This window comes from Amblyomma maculatum, chromosome 5 (genome assembly GCF_055883805.1).
Source record: "Amblyomma maculatum isolate TAMU_Amacu chromosome 5, ASM5588380v1, whole genome shotgun sequence".
NCBI classification, from domain to species: domain Eukaryota; kingdom Metazoa; phylum Arthropoda; class Arachnida; order Ixodida; family Ixodidae; genus Amblyomma; species Amblyomma maculatum.
In genome coordinates this window covers 142,131,402-142,146,078 of record NC_139348.1, presented here as the reverse complement: position 1 = coordinate 142,146,078, position 14,677 = coordinate 142,131,402, and the positions used below count along the sequence as shown (strand labels likewise).

At 47.4% G+C, this 14,677-nt stretch overlaps 1 protein-coding gene across 1 annotated transcript; it reads right to left on the bottom strand.

The window, feature by feature from the left end:
* Positions 1-1,801: 1,801 nt before the first annotated feature.
* On the bottom strand, positions 1,802-3,783 carry LOC146189792 (uncharacterized). Its single transcript, XM_084605342.1, has 2 exons — positions 3,558-3,783; positions 1,802-1,911 (listed from the first exon to the last, which is right to left on the bottom strand). The coding sequence occupies exons 1-2, from the start codon at positions 3,781-3,783 to the stop codon at positions 1,802-1,804; spliced, it is 336 nt and encodes a 111-aa protein (XP_084461468.1).
* Between the last annotated feature and the right edge of the window lie 10,894 nt (positions 3,784-14,677).

Below are 14,677 nucleotides of genomic sequence, written 5' to 3'. Positions count from 1 at the left end.
GATTGCCATCTACGTCAATTTAGTACGGACGCCTTAATTCGCTCGATCTAATTCTTTTGTTCTCACTCGCATGCAAGTTAGATTTCTGTTAATCGGAACACGGGTGTCTCGATGACTGATCAGTGTCAGACAATCATTTATTAAGGTTTTCTTTGAGATGCGTTGATGTGCCATGGTGGTGAAAACAGATGCCCGAATGCTGCTGACACACAAGAAACACTTCACGCAAGGTAATGAGCACACAGCCATAACAATTTGCCTTGTCTGATACATCCATCACGGTAAACGTTAAAAGAGCTATAAGACCACTCGAATCTTTCCTGCTGTTCATTTATTTGAACTGCCTCGTACACCCCGAGCGGAAACAAGCATATACTGCAGAAGTAATGCCTTAATTGCTTTTATTTACGCCACACCTGCCGTTGAGAGAGCTCGTTCTGATATCTCAAACTCCTGTACAGAAATAAATCATTCCTGGTCTCGTGGTTGGATGCATTTAGTGCACACTAAATGCACTTGTGCACTTTGTGCATTGAGTGCAGAAAGTGTGCACTAAGTGCACACTTTGTGCACTTAGTGCACACTAACGCTTTTCCTGACAACCGCTTTGCAGAGACGTGGAACTTTTTACACCATTTCTTGAAGGGCAAAATTTCGCCCGTGTACGCAAATCGCCCAAGATAGACGTCACTAACTCCTCGCTTAACTGGTGTCAAGCACCGAGAGCCGATGGATCCTTCGCCCTGGGAAATACGACGCTGAACAGATGTGAAAAAAAAAAAAAAAATCATTTATTGCACCACAATAACAGTTATTCACGAGTCACTATGTTTGAACCGCAAGTGTCTCTGTTTTTCTGCATAGAACACAGCACACAAAACACATTCAGGCATGAAACGGGGTCGCGCCGGTAATCATCTTTTTTTGCCGCTCTGCGACGGGAAAACGACACGCGCAGAAGCAATGTTTTCTTCGCTAACTCATTTGCAGTAGTTGCACTTTCCCGCACTATAAAATGCGCCAAGGAATCTTCTAGCGAAGTTGCTAAATAATACCTGCGTTAATGGGAGACTTGAGCAAACTTCTCATTATAGAAGAAATGGCACGGTTAGGAAATAATGCCCACAATTACGAAACATATTTAGAAGCCCTAAATCGTGAGGGCTGTGTATGAAAGTTTAAAACTATTTAATTGGCACTTCTCTCAATGCTTTCCCGCCGCCCGTATCCTATAGTTTCCAAAGGAGCACCCGATGGTGACTTATTAACTATCAAAAGCATAGTATTACTCCAAGACCTGAACCCACCGACAGCCGAAGCCACTTAAGGCTGGCCTCCCTACCAGGATTTAGGATGAAAGTATCGTCACAAGGGAGCATTCAGAATGTCTTCTTTTTCGTTTGTTTATTATGATTCATTCCTCGATGAATTGCTGCTTCTCCCGGCTTGATTGTAATCGGCAAATCAATGGTAGCTACCACTTTGCGCATACATCGCCTCTCAGCTGCTTTTGCAAAGAGAGCACAAACGCCACCGCATATATATTTCGAACTGCCACTGTTCAAATCTATCGTAATTCTTGCACCTATTAGCCCACCCAGGAATGGATGCGAGAGAGAGTCATCCATGATGTACCTCAGCGTCCAGGACGGGGCACAGCGCCAACATGCAGTCGTGCAAAAAGGCTGGAGCGTATAGGCGCCAAGCGGTACTTTTTCGAGGTCGGTACTTGTTCCAGGATGCGCCTGTTGGCTACAAAGCTGCCGTAAATGTATCGACGTTCTCAGAGATGACGGTTGTGTCAGGCGGTCGGCGTAGCGTCAGGCTCTTGGACGCTGCCCAGGTCGTCCGCGCTGTCCACGGTGTCACCGGGAGCGGGCTGCTGGCCTAGACCGTCTTCTACTCCACCTCCTGAAAAGCAGCGTGATAAGTTTAAGCATTGGTTTAAGGGCGCTTATAATTAATGAATTATGACATGACAAGAACGCAATAGTACTTCACCTCCCTTTCACTGTATTGGGGTAAAGACTACCAACGTCTTCACTTCGATGTACGCGGACATGAGCATCGGCCGTTCGAAAGGATGTCTTTCTCTCTCCCTCTCTGTTTCTCAGCATTAAAATGCGACGCCAGCTGCTGAGTTTTGGTGAGCGCCGTCATGGTGAGTAGCGCACCATCGCAGCCTCTGAGTTGTCAGTACTTTGAAGCCCCTATATTTTCTCATAAAAATTGCCAAAAACATTCAGGGTGATCAATTTGATCGACGAAGAGGTATTCAATAGCAAAAGCCTACTCCCCACTATTTATATAGTATTACAAATACGAGTACTGTTTATTTCAAGTTACTTCTAAACATTGAGAGGTGAGAAAAAAAAAAAAAAAAGCTTCTGAACAACAGCTTGACAAGCTCCCACCCTTCTTATTGCATATATGACAACAGCAGATCGAATGTCGCGTATATAGGTTTGAAAGCCAACAAATATATAAAAACGTTTTAATTTATACTTTACGCGTTCCGAAAATAACGTAGCAAGCGAGAACTTCCGTGAAATGCACAAACGTAAAATGAAGTGTAAGCGGGTATGCCTGACATTACGTCCAAAACTGTAAATTAAAAACAGCATTGAAGACAAAAGCAGATTTCACTGCCTGAATGCACACCATTCGTAACAAATATATTTTATAAAAAGTAGTACATAGCCTTTACTTCTGTTATGTTTACAAAACAATTCCTGTCAGTTTTCTGATGTTTCATGGATTTGTTTTGCCCCATATTAAAAAAAATTATTTTATGCCCAAAAATAAAAATTATCAATAAATTAGCACCCTCGCGCAAATCGGAATCAAATACTAATTCCCGTATATTGATCGTATAGCTAGCGCTAAGCTTGCTAGAGTATGATTAACGGGGGAGTCTCATGGTATGCTGAAAACAATTACATCCCCAGCCTTCAATCCTGTCACCATTTCGATAGGTCGACTATTTACACGAATAAAATAATTGTGAAATATGTCTCTACCTGTAGTTCGGAACACGGTCGCTATGTTCGTTTTTGCGTAGTAAGAACCAAGCCAGGAGCACAAGCACCTTAAGGACATTCCTTGCATTCGAGATTTTTGTTTTATCTAAAGTTTACGTTTTATTCATTTATTTCGCTGCTCCCCTACAAGCACAGAGTAGAAATCAAACCTATCTCCATTTTGCCGCCTTTCAACCGTGGCAGGTGCGAGAGGCTTAATTCAGACGCACAGCGGACAGTTTTCGCTTTCGTGGCACTCCTAGGCTTTAGCTTTAAAATATCTAAATTATAGAAGCCTTGAAATCAGTTTCACACAAGCGTTCAGCGTTTTATTGAAAACTCATGTCAAAGTTTTGAGAAACATGCTTCTAGAGCAGGTAGAGCTGTCCTCATAATTTCGAATCTTTGTTGTTTCGCTATTCGATTAATTCCTGACTTGTATACAGCGTATTTCAGAATTCAAACTCTAAGAGTACAGAAAAGCCGGATTGTGAGGCATTAACTTCAAGATGCTGGGATAGATGAGGATGTACTCACCGGCGGAGAGCAGCAGCGAAGCGCTCTCCTCCTCGCAGTACCGAGGCCTGTTGCACGTGTAGTAGCACTTGCGCCGTGTGCAGTTGTCCAGGAAGCACACGTAGTAGCAGTCGCGTCCAGAGCCGCCAGGCCTTCCTGAAGGAGGGTAGTCTTGCGCCGATGACAGGACCGCGACCAAAGTCAGCGTCAGCAACACGGCCGCGAAGATGTGCAACCTCGAAGACATGTTAATCTGCGTGAGTGCAGATTCGATGTCGGCAGTCACCACCATCAGACATATCGCATGAGCGGAATTAATCTCTACCGCAACGTTAATCGCTAACCCCCCCCCCCCCTCCCCCCGCTCCGCTGCAGATTTGGAGTGGGTGTGCACGACTAGGGCGATCGCTGATTGTACAGGGTCGTCCACTTCTAGCTAGAACACGGTCACTGCTTTTAAAGCAACATTGTATCTGACGCAGGCAGATATCGATGCAAAGCGATGCAAGCACACAGAGACACGGATGTGCTGCTTCACATGGCCAGCCACTTTAGATTACTGCGTGGCCGGGTCGGATGCAATGACACCTTGAAAGCAGTGACCGTGTTCTAGCTAGAAGTGGACGAGGCTGTACATCTCGGGCCGCCGCCAATAAGTTCTGCATCCGGATTGGAAAGTTTGAACGGCAATGGGCTCCCGAGCCGTATGAGCAGAAGCGCTGTCGCTTAGGGGGAGGGGGGGAGAGAGAGAGAGAGAGAGAGAGAGAGAGAGAGAGAGAGAGAGAGAGAGAGAGAGAGAGAGAGAGAGAGAGAGAGAGAGAGAGAGAGAGAGAGAACTTCATGAGTGACCGCCGAGTGCAGTGTCGCTTGCTAGGAGGGGACGCGACGTATACATAGTCTCCCCGGCCGTCGCTGTGCGAGAACAGTAGCGTATGACTAGTAGCCTTCGGTCTCTGTGCCAACCTTGTTCTATACAGTACCCTGTAAATAGTGTATACAGACGTATTTTGTTCTTACCGACGCTGAATCGGAGTAGTCGCTACCACCATGGAGCCAGCAGCTCTCGAGGTGAGCGCTATACGCGACAAACTCCACGGTACAGCATAACAGGCTTCAAAACTTGAAAGCCAACACAATTATTTATTTCTTCGAGTGCTTTATTGGAATATACCTCTAGTGGCTGTTCAGCATAGTTTTTCATAAAAAAAGCTAACGATGTTCTCATAAGAAAGAGTTTCGCAAGAATACACGTACGATCTCTCCAGTACTATTCACCATTTGCTTAGAGGACGTAGTCAGATACCTTTTTTTGGAAACAGTTAAGAATAAGTGTTCATAGAGAATATCTAACTAATCTGCGATTCGGTGATGACATTACGTTGCTACGTAACTCAGAGGAAGAACGGCAAATGATGACCAATGACCTGGAAAGGCAAAGTACAACAACAGGCCTAAAATTAATGTGCAGAAGATTAAAGCAATACTCAACAGCCTTGGTTTGAAACAGATGTTTAGGTAGCAAGGTGCTGGAAGATGCAAGATAACACGTCTACTTAGGACAAATTGTGACCGCTGATCCGGTCAGCAAAGGGAATAGGCTAGGAAAATTAGATTGGAATGGAGCGCATTTGGCAAATTCTCTTAGATTGTGAATGAGCGATATCCCTCGAGCCCGATATCGATGAGCTTACCGATAACTATCGAGAGGAAAGCATATAATAGCTGCATCTTAGTGGCACTGATGTAGGGGCAGAAAGGTTGAAGTTCGTTGCAGTTAACAAAAGACGGTTCAGGTTAAATGGAGAACAACGCAGAGAGCTGTGGAAATGAAAATGGTAAACGTTAAGAGACAGGAAGCGAGCAGAGTGGGTTAGAGAACAAACACGGACCAGCGACATTCTAGTGAAAGTTAAGCAAAATTAGTTGGTGTGCGTAGGACATATGAAATGGGAAGACAAGGTAACCGATGGTCGCTAAGCAAAAAAAAATGGATTTCAAGGGTAAGCAAGCGAAGCAGAGTGCGACAGAAAGTTAGGCGGATCAGATTAGGAAGTCTTGGAGGGGTTAGGTGTATGTGGCCTGCGCAGGACCCGGTTAACTGGAGGGATATGGGAGTCCTTTGCCCTGCAGTGAGTATAGTCAGGTAGGTGATGATGATGATGATGATGATGGTGGTGGTGGTGGTGGTGGTGGTGGTGGTGGTGGTGGTGGTGGTGGTGGTGGTGGTGGTGGTGGTGGTGGTGGTGGTGGTGATGTCGTAAGGATTGAGACAATATGCCGGAACTTGCTGGAACAGCTTAGGCTGCACTTTCGCGTCAGCCTTATCGCGTGATTGGGAGACCCTTAGCCCCTTTCTATCGCTGCTAGGATAGAAGCGCCCACACTAAATGCTCTGGAGAAAGTACTCTATGCCTAGAAGCTAGCTGGCTACACTTACAGAAGCCAAACATGCGATATTTGAGGACAAACAGTGACAGTGAAACGGGCCTCAGTATAGAACACGCGAGTCAACACAGCAGGACACGTCCGTGTGCTTACCTGTATGTTGTTCCGAGCTATTGGACGGTATGTCCGGATGCACGCGACTATAAATAGGCTCTGTGTGGTCGTCCTCCTCCGTCTTTCTGTTCTGGGGACCAGTCGCCAGCCTCTCCAGACAAAAGAGAGGGAGCGGCCCAGCAATGTCGCCGGAAGAGATGCGGGACATATCGGCGAGGGTCACCCTGGCAGTAGGACCACAGTCGGCGGAGCTGTCGCGCTTTGCAAGTGTGACCCCTGGCGCTATCGGGCAGGCGGGCTCCTGGCTTGTCGGAGGAAAAGACCGGTTAGCCGGGCTAAGGCCGCTGCCCCGTAGAAAAGGGTTCTTGCGCCGACATTGATACTGCGTCTGATGCAACAGCCGTAATGGCAGCTTTCTCCTCCGCCGCTAGTGGTCGCAGAACGGACTGATCTATGCGGTGCCCGCTTGGAGATTTACGTCGTTTGCCGCTCGTGAATTACTGGATCGCCGCTGTCTCGTTGCCAGTGCTGTCATTGGGCACGTTTTAAGAGAAAGTATCGCGGAGCTTAGTTGTGGATGTGACTATGCCAACGTTGTTATACGTTTACTACGCCTGCGATGCGTTAAAACTTATTGCAAATAAGTGGACCACCATGAAAAGAAATATGACTCTCATCTGCGAGGCTTCCTGCGTGGTTTCAGGAACAGTGCAATGCCAACTTACATACGGGTACTGGTATGACGAATCTACTCCCAGAAAGAAATCGGACTCTTGGTTTAGGGGATTTTCGTGGCATAAAATTGAGATTGGTTTATTTAAATCAGTCTCGGTAATTGACCGCTTGCTGTGGATCCTCAATTGTATGCCGACGCGCACATTTCCGGTAGCTGTCATGGCACGGTAGGTATAGACAGGCATTAACCCGAGCAGTGGCATGACGTGACAGATTATTATATATGCACGAAGTGTTTTATCTTAAATTCTTGGCAAATTCAAGCTGTAATCTTCCGGAAAGTGCGGCGAAGCGAAGGCCATCCCGAACTCAGGCCAAACGTGAGACTGAACTTTTCAATTGAAACGGTATCGACAAGAAGAAACTGCACCTGCGGAGCAAAGTCAGCAACGCTATGGGTCTCCATTGCCTCAGCCAAACGCACTGTATGTACTGGTTGTGTTTCGCGGTCATTTAATTCGTGGTGTTGATCATCTTTCGTCCGTTAGTTTTCCCTTTTTAAATTTAAAACGCCAACGGCGCATTGTTCAGCGATAAGAGGGCGCACTGATTTAGCGGTTGATTTTCAAGCGGCCAGGGAAACTGTGCCCGCTTGCCGAGTCGAATATAAGAGCAGGAACAGACGAAGCAGCAACTCTTCCAGTATCCTACGGACCTTTCATTGCAGTTACCATTTTGAGAATATGGTACACCTTTCTGTAGGGATTTTCAAGCTTGTGCACACCGTCGACGAAGAGCTAGACGTTTCTGACGTGACAGTGCTAAGGGCTCATTCTGTACAAAATCCGACGTTGTCGTTCTCGTCGGTGTTGTGAGCGGAAAATCACAAGCAATGCTTGGTTGGCGGATTGTGCGACGTCACGAGACCACGTGGCATGGCCTAGCGGACATGACCTGCTGATTCTGGTAGTTCTGATAGTTCCTTCGAAATCAAAATTGAACCCGGGACCCTTGGATCGCAATTCAGGCACGTTGCCTCTATATGCCACGCTTGCTCGTTCGTTAAAGGCGTGGTTAAAGTCGGGCAATATATCTTTGACGGGTACTCTGTACTCTTTCACATAACATTGAAAGCTCGCGACTATGTGTTAATTAGTTTGTACGAAATAATAGAGACACAAATTAACGAATTGATTAAGCGAGTAGCAAAGGACATATACGCTGGAACGGATCAGCAACGGAAGGTGAAAACGGAAGCCATGTCATAACATAATAGTAAAGGCGGAGTTTAAGTTTCCGCCGAGTTTTATTCTTGGCAAATACCATCTCAAATGAGCTGGTCAGCCATCCCATACTGCAGAGCCTTGATCGCGCATGTAACTTGACTGCTATCACTGAAAGCTAGAGTATATTAAATTAAATAACTTTAATTACCTAACACTAATCTTAAAGGTGGTGCAAGATGGCACGTGGCACCCCACCAGATTACCGCTGAATGAAAACCTGAAACAATTAAAAAGTGTGAGCTAGCTGAAGCAGTGGAAAATATTTTCTTGACGGGGCAGACATTCATTCATGGTCCGGAGAACGATAATTGCACAGCGACAAACTCTGCTATTACGATTACACCACAGAGAGGTCGGTCGCAATAGACTCACACCTCTGAAGGCCGCTTTCTTACCTGACGCTGCGGCATTCTCAAGGCCTTTGAATAAATGATTTTTGGTTGGTTTGGTTGGTTGGTTTGTGGGGTTTAACGTCCCAAAGGTACTCAGGCTATGAGAGACGCCGTAGTGGAGGACTTCGAAAATTTCGACCACCTGGTCGGGGTTCTTTAACGTGCACTGACATCGCACAGCACACGGGCGCCTTGCTTTTCGCCTCCATCGAAAAGCGGCCGCCGAGGCCGGGATTCGATCCCGCATCCTTGGGAACAGTATATAGTCGAGTACCGTAACCACTGCGCCACCCCGGCGGGGTAATAGCTGGAACCCAGCTGAATGCATCGAATGGTCCCCAGGTTTCAGCGGCTGTAATATATATGTATCACCTTAGCGATCATCCAGGAAGTGATTCGAGGGCTTGTAGACTTCTGGGCCACGCCGCCACATCGCTAATCCTCCTTCCCCACGTCTCTGAAAAACGAAAGTGGAATCGATGCAATGTGACGTTTTACAAATGCCTTAGAAACTTGCTCTCTCTTTAATCTTTCCCCTTCGTTTCACTGTCTTGTCGCAAGGCGTTATCAGGATCTCCCACGCATTTCTACAGGCAACCAGTAATGCTTTTAATGCGCGTGCCACCGTTTTTAATATGGATGTTTCCTCTCCTGTCACGTAGGCCACTAGGTCTTACTGTCTCCGCAAGATTCACTCTGTCTTGGCCTCTCGGGGTAATATATTGCACTGAGATACTGTAGGGTAAAGCTGCTTTTAGAAATATGAACATACTCAGTCTACTTTCTCTTTCGTTTCTCACGTACCGCTTATCGGACCCGATTCGCTGTCAGGATCCATTTTTGATGGCTCCGACCGTAATCTTCCGAAGGACATCTCTAGCACAGTCACGTTCATTGCTTGCATATAACTTTCGCTATGTTTATATGTTTGTCATGCGTTTAAAAAAAATCACCGGCATTTCGATGCTGTTTCGAGCAGTATATGTTTTTGTTGTCTCGAAGCGGTGCCGTATCTCGTTGCTTGTTTTCCGTTCCTGATGTCCCACCCTGACTGCCATGACTGCCTCACTGCATTACGTGGGAGCCGAAGAATATGACGTCTCGGCATTTGCGTAAAAGAACCCTTTTTTTCTCTTGTTACATAATGGACGATGTTTCGCGGAATGCGCATTAGTATATATGCGACGGACAGTTTGAAGTGCCAACATGAGATTAGGTTACGAGGCAGTTCTTCGTTGAACGACGTTATTTCTGTTAGTCGCTCCCAAAGCAATTCAGTAGCATGGAACTAAATAATTGCGACAAATAGGCTGTCAGAGATACTGCAGTGTACGACTCCCAGTTATTTTTATCGCTTGCGTAATAATAATTATTATTTTTTTACCTGAGTTGACGCCACACAGAATGCCGACCTCTTCAACTTCTCCAATAAAAGCAGCAGCCGCACCATGCAGTGAACCCGGGTCCGAAGGAGTTAGTATGCCTTTCGTACAGTAGTAGTAGTAGTAAAAACATTTATTTTAACAGAGGAGTTCGGGGCGCGCAGGCCCCTGGGCCCCCGCACGGCCCCACTACACTCAAACGGTCCGTGTGCTGTGCGATGTCAGCGCACGTTAAAGATCCCCAGGTGGTCGAAATTACTCCGTAGCCCTCCACTACGGCCCCCCTTTCTCTCTATCCACTTTCACTCCCACCTTCATCCCTTCCCTTACGGCGCGGTTCAGGTGTCCACAGAGCAAGTGTGACAGATACTGCGCCTTTCCCTTCCTATGAACCAACCAACCAACCAACCTGTTCCTACGGTTCATGACGTCGGCAGCTCGGTCTGTGGGGGTCTTTTGCCGGACCGGGTCCTCAGAGCGTAGCAGGGTCTCCCATTCCTCCCAGGTGGTGAAGTGCTCCAGACCCGGGTGAGGGTGGCAGTGGGGTGGTTGAAAGTGCAAAGGGTGCAGGAGGGGTCGGTGAGAGCAGCCTGCCACCTAATTTTTATCTGTTGTAGGCCGTCATTGTACCCGCCATCGCTTAGGTGGTGGACGACGGCTGTTGCTGCGCGCGTCTTTCTCTCCCTCTTCTTTTTCTTTTTTTCTCTACTTTCTCTCTCCTGTCCGCTAGAGGCAGTGGAGAGCGGCATGAGGCAGCGGAGATGACTCAGCGCTCAGCTACTGCCCCGCCGGGGTGGCGCAGTGGTAATGACGCCCGATTACTGTGCCGGAGTACCCGGGTTCGAACCCGACCTCGGCGGCTGCATTTCGATGGAGGCTAAACGAAGAGGCGTCCGTGTGCTGTGCAATATCAGCGCACGTTAAAGATCCCCATGTGGTCGAAATTACTCCGCAGCCTTCCACTACGGCTCCTCTTTCTCTCCTTCCACTTTCACTTCCAACTTCACCCCTTCCTTCGCCCCGCCGGGGTGGTGCAGTGGTAAGACGCCCGACTACTGTGCCGGAGTACCCGGGTTCGAACCCGACCTCGGCGGCTGCGTTTCGATGGAGGCGAAACGAAGAGGCGTCCGTGTGCTGTGCGATGTCAGCGCACGTTAAAGATCCCCAGGTGGTCGAAATTACACCGTAGCCCTCCACTACGGCTCCTCTTTCTCTCATTCCACTTTCACTCCCATGTTCCTCCCTTCCCTTACGGCGCGGTTGCGGTGTCCACAGAAAAACAAGTGAGACAGTTACCGCGCCTTTCTCTTCCTATAAATAAATCAGATAAATCACCCCTTCCATACGGCGCGGTTGAGGTGTCCGCAGAAAATACGTGAGAGAGTTACCGCGCCTTTTCCTTCCTATAAATCAATTAAATCAACCAGCGCTCAGCTACAAAGCCAGTACCAGGCCCGTGCATTTAGTTTTCCTTCTTCCTACATCCACAACAAACAAACGAAGCTTTCGAGAGCAAGCGTTAAAAATAAATGAATAAACCTTGTCTCCACCGACCATTATGGATTATGGCACCCCTTTCTCTCTTTCCGCTTTCACTCCCAACTTCCTCCCTTCCCTCACAGCGCGGTAACGGTATCCACAGAACAAGTGTGACAGATACTGCGCATTTCCTTTCCTGTAAACCAGTTATTCTACTTAATTACCTAATTAACTTATTGGCCTAATTATTTTTTCGGACACAACATTACGTCACCCTCTATCGATTGATACTACTCATCAACCTCTAGCGCTTCTCAATTACAACAGCTGCGGACACGATTTTGCGGACACATTTTGTTGACACGTTCTGCGGACAGAAATATGTGAACATAGCGAAGTAATGCTTTGATTGATTTATAGGAAGTGAAAGGCGCGGTAACTGTCTCACTTGTTTTTTGTGGACACCTTAACCGCGCCGTAAGGGAAGGGAGTGAATGTGGTAAGAAAGAGAGGAGCCGTAGTGGAGGGCTACGGAGTAATTTCGACCACCTGGGTATCTTTAACGTGCGCTGACATCACACAGCACACGGACGCCTTTTCGTTTCACCTCCATCGAAACGCAGCCGCCGAAGTCAGGTTCGAACCCGGGTACTCCGGCACAGTGGTCGGGCGTCTTACCACTGCACCACCCTGTCGGGGCCGAAGTAATGCTTTCGCATTAATAATGCAATTGGCTCACAGGAAAGGTAAGCCGCAGTGTCTTTCACACGTACTGTGGACACCTCAACCGCGCTGCGAGTTGTTGTGGCTGTAGGAAGAAGGAAAAGAAAATGCACGGGCCTGCTCAACACAGCCTAGACTACAAGGCCTCTTCATATCCTCCTCCTCCTCGCGCCTACGTCATCACACTACGACGGAGCTCTTTCGTCGTCTCCCGTCTCGGCGCATATCCGGGAGGCGGGTGCGGGGGGTGCGAGTGGTTAGTCTAGGTGGTTTTGTTCATGCTCCAACTGCAGTGCGAGATTTCGCCTTTGTGCAACGTGTGTCGCAGAAGTTCTGCTGATTTGTTTTTAGAAATAAGCACTGGATGAGTGGCGGTGACAGGTCTGCGCTGAGGCTGCAGTGTTTTCATCAAGTGTGCACGTTTTGAGAATGCCTGGACATTGCTGTGTACCGCGGTGCCGCGGAAACTATGATGGTGGGGATATAGTGAGAGTCTTCACGTTCCCATTGGACCCAGTGAGAAGGGCTCAGTGGATAAAAGCCATCCATCGTGCCGATTTCACACCAGGAAAGCGATCGGTGGTAAGGCAAATATTCCTCTTTACTATTTGTTATCGACAACTTCTTTGCATCATTAACGCTACATAGATACTCTGAGATTATGTGTACGTGATAGTTACCTTAAAAATAACGAGGGACTTTAGCAAGTAAAGTAGTGGAAGGCGAAAGCCCGAGAAATCTCATCTTGTCTAGCGTTCCTGACATCTGCAATCCCACACTTGAACGCGCGCCAAAGAACGCCACGCGACAGGATCGCGATGGCGTACCATCCCAAACGCACACTCGTCGGCGAAAGTGCGACGGATACTGCGCCTTTCCTCCAGAAGTCTCATCTTGTCTAGCGTTCCTGCATCTGAATTCCACACTTGAACGCACACCGAGGAACGCCAAGTGACAGCTGCCGCAAAAGCGGGACACATTTTGTCCACGACAGTATGAGCCATTAAAGGCTTCCGCCTTAAAAGAGAAAGTTTCCATAGCTATGGTGCGAACCTTATTCTATACTACGTGAATGTGATTTAGGGACACAGTATTACTGATATTTAGTGCGCGCGGACTTTAAACTAAATTGCGATCATTAGAACCTTAAAAGGTAGGGCTGCTGGTTTTTTTTTTTTTTTTTTTTTTTACCATCAGGTATTGCATCCTTCACACGTCTCATTTCACATCCTATAGGCCTGCGAGCGTCCCTTTAAGCCTGCGGACGTGGTCGACAAAACAAGTTACGTGGATGCGAAGACGGGAAAAGTGATTGAAGCTAAGCTGAAACTGGTACGACTTCGACCTGACGCAGTACCAAGCATACTCCCAAACTGCCCAACGCATCTTTCTGGTCCAGCTACAAGTGCCTCTCGAGAGTATTTTTCAATAAATACTTTCATACTCGATACATTTTACGTATTTATTGAGCTGAAATCAATTCTAGAGCCAAAAATAAAGTCCACTGCTGATCGTAGAGTTACATGTTTTGAGTGCTATGAAATCATTGCGAAACTTTCTTCCCATTTGTTTCCAAAACGAGTACAGAGACTTAAGAATGTCCCAGCGTTTATAGAGCTGACTTTCTGAAGCTATGTTTATATCCGTAGCGTTAGTAACACTGGCACAATAAAAGCAGTGCTTCTGGCTTTTCATAAACTCATTTATAGTATGTGCTGTTTCCTTAAACTTTAACCTTCTTTAGAAAATCCGCTGCACGAATATACAGACGTTTACTTGCGATATTGCAGCCGACTGAAAAGTTATGTTTACCTTCCTCCCTTCCCTAACGGCGCGGTTCAGATGTCCACAGAAACAAGTGTGACAGATACTGCGCTTTTCCTTTCCTATGAACCAATTATTATTGTTATTATTAAACAACGGGGCTTAAAACACCAAAGAACGTTTCCGCATGCGGCAACAATACAATTCTAGTGAAACAAGAATAAGCCCGCAGCAACGCGCAGCAGCGCGCAGCTTCCGCGTTCGTCGTAGTGTGATGACGTCACGGAGGAGCGGAGAGGCCTTGAGTAGTCTAGGTGGCTACAACAGACAAAAATTCGGTGGCAGGGACCTACCTGCCCCAGCCCCATTAGAGAAGTACCACTCAGCGCACGTTAAAGATCCCCAGGTGGTCGAAATTACTCCGGAGCCCTCTATTACGGCTCTTCTTTTTCTCTTTCCACTTTCACTCCCACCTTCCTCCCTTCCCTTACGGCGCGGTTGATGTGTCCACAGAAAACAGTGGACAGTGAAACAGTTACCGCGCCTTTCCCTTTCTATAAATCAGTCGAACTCTCGTTATCGAAAGTGTCGCTATCTCCCCGACTTCCAGTCATCTCATTGGTGGAAACACCGGAACATAATTGCCACCTTTTCCGGTTCCGGCGTTTGACCAATCAGATGACTGGAGGTCACGTGAGATAGCAACATTTCAAATAACAACGCAAACTCTGAATACGGGCCCTGGGCCCGTATTCCGAGTATGCGTCGTTATCGAAGTGCCGCTATCTCACGTGGCCTCGAGTCATCTGATTGGTGGAAACGCCGGAACCGGGTGTTGCCACTACGGAACTGGAAAAGGAGTGCAACATCATGTTCCGGCGTTTCCACCAATCAGATGACTCGAGGTCACGTGAGTGCGATATATATATGCGGCACTTCGA

What these genes read in the sequence shown, in the direction of transcription:
- LOC146189792 (XM_084605342.1), bottom strand. Translation starts at nt 3,783, where the DNA reads ATGTCTTCGAGGTTGCACATCTTCGCGGCCGTGTTGCTGACGCTGACT. An exon ending in TTCGCTGCTGCTCTCCGCCG is followed by an intron (nt 1,912 to 3,557) that starts GTGAGTACATCC and finishes GCTGCTTTTCAG; the next exon opens with GAGGTGGAGTAGAAGACGGT.